Source organism: Ornithodoros turicata, chromosome 2 (genome assembly GCF_037126465.1).
Source record: "Ornithodoros turicata isolate Travis chromosome 2, ASM3712646v1, whole genome shotgun sequence".
In the NCBI taxonomy this organism is placed as follows: domain Eukaryota; kingdom Metazoa; phylum Arthropoda; class Arachnida; order Ixodida; family Argasidae; genus Ornithodoros; species Ornithodoros turicata.
In genome coordinates this window covers 95,278,153-95,288,589 of record NC_088202.1, presented here as the reverse complement: position 1 = coordinate 95,288,589, position 10,437 = coordinate 95,278,153, and the positions used below count along the sequence as shown (strand labels likewise).

Genomic DNA, 10,437 nt, shown 5'->3' with positions numbered 1-10,437 from the left:
ATCGTAGAATAGGGCAGAAACAAGAATCCCTTTTCCTCAATTTCGAATATCCGCAGCGTTCCCGATGAAACAGCCGAAGCAGAGAGCGACCAGGAGAGTTACAATTCTCCTGCTTGGGGCGCTGTCACTACAGTGTTCTGCGGACTGCCTGAAGAAGCGCACGCCGCTACAGTAAACTTGACCCCAGGAACACAGACCGCCCCAGGATGTCCTCACAGTGTCACCGTGCCCTCGTCCTTCGATGTGTATTCCCAGAATGCCCTGAGGTTGACATTCGCGGATTGTCCGTGAAGAGTCATTCCGGTACATCCTGTGCCAGTCCCGGTAGGTAGCTCAAGGGACGAGAAATGCCACCTTGTTCAATTTTCCTGCTAAGACTCTGGAAATATTGAGTGACACATTTGTTTTGCTTTCTGGGCCGATCCCAGGGGCTGAATGACGTTCGTCAGAAGAGACGCTCCCCTCAGAAAAGGCACGTTGATATCTGGAGCATTTACCGCGGAAGAGACAGAAAAAGCTCGATTCTGTAGCACTGCTTTTGACTTTTGAAGGCCCTACCCGGATGTCTCAAACCAAAGGAGCAAGAAACATAGACTTCGCATTGCTTGAGAGTAGACACTTCAAGCAATTCGTCGCTTGAGTAGTGTGTGTTTGCTAAATTTAATTAAACTTCAATAGCTCACCCTTCGTTTTGTGTCGGAGGCGAGCAGTACTCTCGAACCTACGGAGGATCGCATAACAAGCAATATATGAGAGAACTGTCGCTCTGAGGCTGGAACAACATAGAAGGGACAAATACATACAAAGCCTCAAATTGCCTAAGAAATTAACGATGAAAGAAGAAAGTCACTGAAAAGGTAAGCCAGCTGTAGGACTCGAACTCACATCTTCTGGATTGCATCTTCTTTGAAGCAATATATAGTGTCCGATTTTTCTTTGGAAGGGAATTCCAGTACCTTTCGAAGAGAGTTTATCGGCCTTTGTACTCGGGGCAAGACTTCTTCTTTTTCTGTCTTTTTTTTTTGCCTTCTAGATCTGTCTTTTTCAATCGCCGCGCTTATTTCAGTTATGGAAAGGACTACACTTTATGCGGCAGTCTGTGAATATGAATTGACAGTAATCAATCAGTGAAACCAATCAGTTGTCAAGACTGCGTGTGGTTTCTGACGAAAACAAAAAGGTGCATATAAAACGATGGTAGATTATGTCCCTGCTGCGTCATCACACTCTCCTACATCGGTCCTCGATGACCTGCTAGGGACAACCAAAAGAATATCGTAAGGACATGTGAGAGTCCTATTTTAACACATGAGGCGGGCGTCCTGCCTGTCCTGGTATGATAACCGTAGGATATCCCAGGGACAACATGTGTTCTTAGGGGAATCTTACCTGAAACCACCGCACACATGAAGGTGAGCATAAACGAACATACAACGATATCGTCGCTAAGTAATATTTTGTTCGCACACATCAACATCAAATATGGAATCACCTTATTTTATTCCATGTAAAATATCGTGCATTGCAAAAGCGTCCACAACTATGGGCGACATTGTCGGGGTGGGATAGTTGAACAGTGAAAATTTTCGCTGAAAGCAGGGAAACTGCTCAGTGGTATATTGCACGCACCAGGATTGTGTGTCCTTGTACCTGAACACCGCAAGTAGCAGAATATGAGGAAAAAAAGTTGGCGTTCTGAATATTCTTCCATGTAGCGAAGTCTCACATCTTTGTTATCAGCCGCAGACAAGTAAGATTTCCAGGTTATAGGAAGCGACAGTGTATCATAAAATTGGCGTGATTTTGTCTCACTTTGTCTTGAACGCGATCCTTCAGGCGTTGTGGCGCACGTCTGTGTCAGAAGATGTCGTTGTTCCTCATCGGTGTCGTAAATCGACTCAAAGTACGCTGAAGACAGGAAGGACCCAAAGCCCCCGTACTGCAATCCGCTTGTGATGCCATCACTAAAAATTGGCTCAAGCACCATTAGAGGCCATACCTTGAGCTGTTTCTTGTCCTTATTGTATATCGTGTAGTAATCGCCCAGGTGCATGTATTTTGCGTCAAGGACTACTGAACTTGACTTCCTCATCCCATATATCGCACTCTGCAGATTGTGAGCTAGAGAGTTAGTCATGTCTGGAAATTCTTTGTATAAAGCATCTAGCTCGGAAGAGCTTGACACAGTACCGTAAGGTCCGAAGATGTTATCTTGTTTGAGAACCATTTGAACAATGGATGTATTGAAGCCACGCCGCTTCTCAAATGTATCGTTGAATGCTTCTTTGACGTGATCAGCAACACCTGCGGCTTCCAGGAACCTTGCCTTGCTCATTTCTGCGAAGGTATAAGCTGCCGATATTGCCATTCCCATGTAGGTCTCAACCAGCACCATGCATCTGTATGTTGCGGAGTTTTCAGCGTAGTCTTGTCTGCCGTATGTAAGCGTAGCCAGTCGCGCATCGAAGAGGTGGCCCAATTCGTGCAATAGCCCCCATACCAGGAAGGTCGACATTACGGTTTGTCCCAGCTCTACTGTCAAATTATTAACGACGTGAAAGTAGTTTGTGCTTACACAAACGGTGACGGTATCGTTGGCAGGGACACCTAGGAGCTCGGAAAACACTTTCTTCCACTGACTCATGTTAAATGCCGTGCTAAGCTCAGCAAAATTACTTTCGGTAAGCAGTGTAGTTGAATCATTCTGCTCTAGAGCGTCCAGTAGCTTCCTCATTATGATGTCTTCCTTTTGTCTGTAAAGCTGGAACAAAGACATGTTCGTCGACGTTCCGGTTAACAGGTATGTGAAGTTGTAGAAATAGGTGAAGTAGTGGTTTCTTTGTAAAAGTTCTGTTCTGCTGTCGTCCCACGCAAGCGCAAAGGAGGAGCTCTCGATATTTACGGTAGTTGTTTCGTTGTCCCCTCGAACTTTGGTGACTAGGAAAAGAGGATGAGAGTTCCAATATCGCTCGGCGTACACCATTGTATCCAGGACATTCACATCGCGAGATAGCGCTGGCCAGGTAATATTTCCTTGCGCTAGTAGGGCTGTGAATGCTGTCACTCCAGTACGGCTGCCGCTTGCAATGTCGATGCATGTCTTGTAGAATTTCACTGCTTTCTCTACTGCAGACTGATTCGATGCTGGTGGGTCGATACGCCCAATTGCCTCCGTTAATTGCTGAAAGAAATCTTCACCGTGCTTGTCTAGCACTGATTTCATGTTGATCTTGTCCCATCTGCCGCAGACAAACTGATAGAAATCGGTGCAAGGGTGCACCGAACGGTTTAACGCGTTGTTTAACCCGTTTGAGTATTCTATGCAAGTTGAGGAGCGGCACACGGCAAACCTCTCACGAGCGGCAATTCGCGCAGCACCAACCGCAAGAAGCAGGGCTAAGACAACGAAGGAGGTAATGGCGACAGACACAATGAAGGCAGCCGTCTTGGGATACGCAGACTTTGCCCTTGACGGAAATGAACTCCTGGGGAGCACATCGTAGAGAGCCTGATACCAGGGAAGTTTCTCACGAGACTGCCTACAGGATGGCTCATGCGACTGTGAAGGGGAAGGTCTTCTTGCTCTCACAGGAGTAGTACTGGGAGACAAAGGTCTCGCCGATGATCCAGGGGATATTTCGTTAGTACGCCCACTGGATGCTCCGTAGGATGGCTCATGGGATGGTCCTCGAGATCGCTCACGTGATGGCTCGCGGGATGGCTGACGTCCTCGAGGTGGCCCACTGGATAAATTTTGAGTTGATTTTTGGGGAGATGGTTGAGATGGTTCTTTTCCTTTTGGACTCCGCTGGAAAGAGATCCACATACAGAGGTAACGAAACTGAGTGCAAGCATATAATCTTGTCTAATCAAGGTGAGAAGTTGGGCTAGTTGGTACATTTGATGCGTACTGAAAAAAGCGCTGAAAAGACACGAAGAAAGACGAGGCGAAGAGGACGGGCGCGCTCTACCAACTGAGCGTTTAGTGCACAAAAAGGGAATGAAGAAAACGGGTTACAAGCGGGATTACAGCCGAATTTACAACCGTGCGTTAAACTCTCAGTTGGTAGTGCGCGTCCGTCCTGTTCGCCTCGTCTTTGTCCGTGTCTTTTCAGCGCTTTTTGCAGTACGCGTCTTGTCTAAGAAAAAGCACTCTCACACTCTCACACTTTGCTGAACCGATGGGTACAGTGCTGAACAAAAGTTTACGGAACACGCTCCGGCGCATTGCTTCCTCAGAATGATGTGCTAGCAGCAAATGGTACCGTACGGACCTGCAAACAGGTGGCTGGGTTACCTAGGCACATGTTTACGTACGTCAGCTGAATATGGAGCGACTCGGGCGCGTCTCTGGGGGGGGGGGGGGGGGGAATCCGGATGTGCTGACACACATCTATTTCTGCCGTCACAATGTGGTTCTGTGGTTCTGGACTGTGCACGTAGTATGCTATCCTGTGTCGGACGCCCCCCTCCCCCCGCCCTGAAGAGGCGAAAAGAACTCTGGGCTACAGAAAACAAAGAATAGCACGTTTCGACATGTCATTCAAACATTCGAATTTATGGGGGTGTGGGTCCCGTAATTTGACCATACCGCCTCTTCCTTTGGCGAATTCGGGTGGTAATTCCGTGGCAACAGCACCTAGCGCTCGGAAGTTGCTAGGTCGGTGCCCTCGCCGGATAACGTGACCGTTGCCACCCGAACATGAGTACTAGGAATTGAATTTTTTTATACGATTGGATCACGCCAGGGGCATCGCAGTCGCTCTCTTCAGGTTCCGTCGTCTCCTAACCCACGTGAACTTCGACGTGTGGGCCAATGAGGGCTCTCGCCACCCTCGCGATCCGAATGTGACGACACCGAATATAGTTGGTCAATCCGCTGCCCGGACGCTTCGAGGCCGAGCGAAAGAAGTGCTAGCTAGCAAACTCCTGGTGGTCGGAGGGCACCACATGAACATATGAAATCTGGAAAAACTGGCGAGAACAGGCGGGATCTGGCAAAAAATGTTGCCACGAAATGACCACCTTAATTCGCTATCTGAATAATATGCGCGTATTGGACGTGCTTTAAGCTCTTCGTATACCGGGTGCTTCAAGAGGGTCTCCCGGCTGAATAATCGTAAATAGGTGGTGCTGTCGAAAAGCTATATTTCGCATCCCTGAGACATCCGCCAAGAACTCAGGAGTGAGCGCCTCATTTGCATTAATTAAATCATGCTCCTAACTTGTAAATTTTACTTAAGGACGATCTCGGAACCTCTGGTGTATAGGGACCTTCAACAAAAAATGTTAAAAAGGACATGCGTCGCTACTTAATTTTTCTGTGTAATAAATCGGTCTCGGATTACATATTTCTTGCACGGAGCAACGCACCTATGCGGTCTTTCACTCATCTATAAGTTTGCCAATTGCGCATTCAACCCTGTACCACCTATGAACCAGGTGGTACTGTTGTTCGGTGGATGATAAAGTGTACCTTTCATTGTAATGATGACAAATGCACCGCGAGCGCTGTGTATACGTAGAAGGAGGGGAATACCGTAGCCTCTCTTCCGTCCGTTCCTTATCATCGGTCGCCCCTTGGGTCAACCATACGGATGACCAATGAATTGGCAGCCAATTAAACGCCACTAGACAGCGACTCAGCGACAACAAGAACAAGGTATCGCCGGGTGGCATTCCGTTGCAGTTCGCGAAATTTTTCGGGTTATCTGCTTGATGAACACAACACTAGAAAACAAGCGAGCTAGCGTAACTGTGCGGTGTCATGTGTAACTGTGCGGTGGGAAACCTATCCCTCAGCTTAGAGAAACACGATTCAAACATAGAAGACATATAGGGGTTAGGGGTCTGATGGTTCTTGTACCCTATCTGTTTTAATCGGGTTTCCTCAAGCTCAAGGATACGTTTCCCACCTCTATCTGCTTCATGCGGCCTGAATGGACCTTTAGGCTCACTGTGTGTCTTGCTAATCCATACCAGATGTATAGGCACTATATTGGCATGACATGTATAGGAAATATATTTAACTGCTTCCTCTGAAACACCAGTAACAGCCATTTGCCACATTTCTTTACCTTCGGTTCGCGATATCGTGAGTAGCTATGCCGGCTGCTGTATTGTTTTTACCACACGTCACGTCTGGAACTCATCGTGGATTGGTCTGGCGTAGGTGACATAGGAGACATGCCCCTCACTTCCGCTACATTTCCATGCATTGGGAAGGTATGACATCACGGACTCCTGAGGTTGCCTTCCTTCCTCCATTGTTTTGGGTAACCCTTTGTGTCACCTGTCGGCCACATTTCTCAGTATTCTGGACACGATCGTCAACCTCCCGCCGAACCACTAACAAACGATTCGTTACACATGTTATGTCTGTTGCATAATTTTCTAGCAGCCTGAATACGCGATGTTGCCTTCGGTATAATCTGCCGCATAATTAGCGGATTCAGCGTCCGGAGCGTTGTTCCCCCAAGGAGATCATGCGTTTTGTCCTTAGTTTCCTATCGACCGTTTCGTTGGATACACATACGCGCATACGGTATTGTAAGAGACAGTACGCCCCAGTGGAGAGCTGTGTAAATGATAAAATGTGGGACTCGGCTCTTGAGTGCTGAAGGACATTACCGTATTATTACTCGTGTTATATGAAATACTGCACGATTAGCATCAAGGAAATCAGAATCCGCGAGGGTGTATAACTGGTTTGTAGTTGGTGTAAAAATCGAGTGAACGTTGAAAAACAGCACCACAAACGATGGGCTAGGTTTTGAACTGTGTATAACTAGCATCCTACGTCGCATCGGTTAAGATTTCGGGCCTCGATTTCGGTTTGGCACTTGCAAATCACTATCAAAATGTCCCGGAAGGATGTTCTGTGCATGACTTCACGGTCGTGTTATGGGCCATTTCCTTAAGTGCTGGTGCGCATAAGCGAGGCGACCACGATCTTTGAGAAGCGGTGCAGACTTCTTTGCGTGCGTCACAGATGCCCACGGTTCTCGACCAGGGCATCTCCCAGAGAATCCTTTCTGTCGCGCATCTAGATCGTTCGACAGTTTCGCGTACATGGAACGTTTGGAAACTTCTCCTTCAAAGGTCCCGCGGCAGTAAGGTGGCAATGTGTGACGAAAGCAAATCCAAACACATTCTGAACGAATGAAAAATGACGCGCGATGTGTCCCCTAAATCTTCACAGGAATTTAGAGGTAGAGAGTCACACGCAGTTCTGGATACGTGGAGCTCATAGACGCCCATGGAGCCTTCAGCGCGGATGCACAAATATGGCAACCATGTTGGTGGACAAAGACATGCACCAGGGTATTCCTACATACGGTCCTTCTAGCTGACCGCGATTACTAATGTTTTCGAAGCCCCTTATGCAAAAGGATACACGACAGTATAGCACTCACGATGTGACAGTACCGTTTGATTAGCTTTGTCGTCCTGGCGGCGTAGCGTAAACTCATTTATTGATCACAGCGAATACGCCTGTAATATCACACATGATCTGCGTTCCCAGATGTCGCTTGCATTCGAATGTCCTACATTCGTGCTAAAATACGTATTTTCGAAAATCTCACCATGCTGGCAGGGCGTCGGCTTGTGGAAAGGTTGCCTAACCAAGCAAAAAGATAGCAAGAAGACTGACTTGAGTCCTACGAAGTAAATATGTGCCTGCAACACAGCCAGGGCAGGTCACGCAACTGAACCGCGCGCTAGCAATTCAGCGTCACGGGTACCGCGAGCCTTATCTATCACGATGTGTATAACCTGTTGACAATCTTGGGATGCATAGTTGCTGAAAGATGCACGCTGAATCATAGCTGCTGTGTGTGGATACACAAGGCTGGATGACGAAACAGGGTCCTGATGCTCTCGCTTCTTTTCTGCCCTTACTCTTTCCACCCGAGTTTGTGACAGGCCATTTTTCGCCACCGTCATCTATCATTCCGTTGGGTGTACCGAATACCGCTTGCAACTCGGTCGAGTCCGGAAAGTCTTGTATTCTCCTCGTGGCACAGCTGTCACGCTGGTACAGCAGGCCGTGGGGGAAACTTTTGCATTAAGTGAACCTTATTTTGATTGTTCACCCCCATCCTAACTACATAAATTGTGTGTGTGTGTGAGAGTGTATGTAAAGTGTCGAAGTAAAAGCTCTCTATCTCACGAAGTATCGAACACCTTTTTCTGATCGTTTTAGATCTTTGATGCAGTGTGTTTGATTGGAGTCGCGGGTTTCTGATAGAGGGCTAACTCATTTCGATTGTTCGCAGCCCAAAAATGTAAAGTGACAATAAAGTCGTTCAAACTCTCACAAAAAAGTTGTTGTTGTTGCTGTCCGTTCTGTGTACCACACAGAAAGCAGTTGATGGACTCTTGAACGCATGTCCACGTTAGAGCAGACATGCACACAATACCGCACTAATGTATTTAAAATAAGATACCAAATACTGAGAGACGATTGTAATTAAACTACAGCTCAAAATACTTGAACACAAAAGTATTTAAAATAGAGAACCAAATGCTTCAAAAGGTACGCTTAAGATACTTGAGCGCTATCGGTTGTAAAGAATACCTGTGGGTGTCATTTCGAGACTTAAAGTGAGATATCGCCGAGGACGTAGAGGAGGCTGCTTGGGAGGCTCCACGCTGCAATCTGACAATGTATGATGAAGTTTGAAGAAACTCCGAGACAAGGAAAACACGGACGATCACAAACACATTCTTGAACACAGTCACGGGTTTATTCACAGCCAGGACCTTTCAACTGGAGAAAGTTTGGCATAGAGAGGGAGGGCGAGACGAAGGGATTGCTAACACAATTCTCTCCACTCCTAATCTCCACGATGTATCACCAGTTCATGTAGCACCAGTTAGCCCGCATTTTGACTCTTATTCACGCTGACAATGTAAACGGCCTGAAAGACCCTACCTAACTGAACCCTGTTGTACGGTGTTCTTATACCACTCGAAGACAAAATGAAGAAGAAAAAAATAGAGAAAAAGAAAATATGAAAGGCTGATAGAACGGCTAACAGCAGTGCGAAGACAATTGACGAAGTAATTGAAGTACTGAGTAGAACATACTGAAATTTTAGATAGAGTACAAAACACTCACTGAAGAAAGTAATTAGTAGGCAGAGATGCGCATAAATAGATTTTTGCTGTATTTCAATATAAATACAAAATACTTTGCTTAAATATGTATTCAAATAGTTGGCATAAATACCTTGCAAGTGCGGTATTTAAATATGAAATAGAAATACAGTGCATTAAATATTACCCTAAATAGTTTCATAAATACATTGAATGAGCAAATAATTGAAATCAATGCAGACTGAATAACTGTTCATATGAGCATTCAAGCAGATCATCACGAAGTAACAGCATCCCCTTCAACATAGCATAGTGATTTTAATGATTAAGTCATTTAATTAGACTATTTTATCGTTCATACAGCTCCTGTCTGATGAGACGATGCTGGTTCGTGAAAGAAACGAGCCTCATCGCAGGAGTTGAAGTACAATATGCATATCCAGAAAGTGCTTTAACATCTAGACATTGGTCCTGGAGTCTTTCTGAGGTTTCAGAGCAAAAGGTATATATATGGTGCTGAGTGCGGTATTGGTGGGAATGAGTGATGTTGATGACATTTGATTGCAGACAGAGTACAGTATTATGGGGGGAGGGGGCAACCCCCCTGACGCCACGAAGAGAAAATCCTCGGTTTCGACTTCCGTGTAGGTTGCGCGCTGGCAGCTCGTTCTGCACATTCCAATGCGTTCGGCAGAAATGCAGCCCTGGACGATCCACGAACTTTTAGAAACTGACAAAGCTTTCCCCTAACGCGCATCACATCTTTACAGGAAATATCGGCATTGTGTTGCAAAAACAAATCGAGAGGAAGAGAGGGGAAAAACACGTCTTCAAGTTTGGTTAATAAACTGGTTGACCCGCTCTTTTTTTTCATGTCCTGTCCCCGCGCAGAAGCCACCGAATTACTGATATTTCTATCATCATGCATATCGATACCTATATCGATGTAATACCGATATCTACAGGGGTGTCTCAGTTAAATCACCGGGCTAAATAATTCGCGAACTGGTGCAGCAATCGAAGAACTTTCTTTTTTACAAGTGTCTGTCCGTGTCCGATACCACCTACAGGCTGCGCACCGTGTGAATTAGTGGGAGGCGTTCATTATTTAAATTCAAATTCAAATGACGTATCTTGAAAAACATAACTTCTAAAACAGGGCGCCGTCGGCATTGAAATGAGTACTACCTCTTTTGGGACCTTCAGTGGACACCTTTTAGAGAAAAATCTGCCACCGAAGCGGGTTATTTCATGCAGTAATTAATTGGTTTCGGTTTACATATTTTTGTCGGGGCTGGTAGCGGTGAAGCGCAAAAGGACGCTCTTCCACTCTCT

The 10,437-nt window shown here is 46.2% G+C and overlaps 1 protein-coding gene across 1 annotated transcript; it reads right to left on the bottom strand.

Annotated features, from left to right (window-relative positions):
- Positions 1 to 1,483: 1,483 nt before the first annotated feature.
- LOC135383854 (endothelin-converting enzyme 1-like) lies at positions 1,484 to 7,700 on the bottom strand. Its single transcript, XM_064613153.1, has 2 exons — positions 7,587 to 7,700; positions 1,484 to 3,808 (listed from the first exon to the last, which is right to left on the bottom strand). The coding sequence occupies exons 1-2, from the start codon at positions 7,587 to 7,589 to the stop codon at positions 1,541 to 1,543; spliced, it is 2,271 nt and encodes a 756-aa protein (XP_064469223.1). The 5' UTR covers positions 7,590 to 7,700; the 3' UTR covers positions 1,484 to 1,540.
- Positions 7,701 to 10,437: the final 2,737 nt, after the last annotated feature.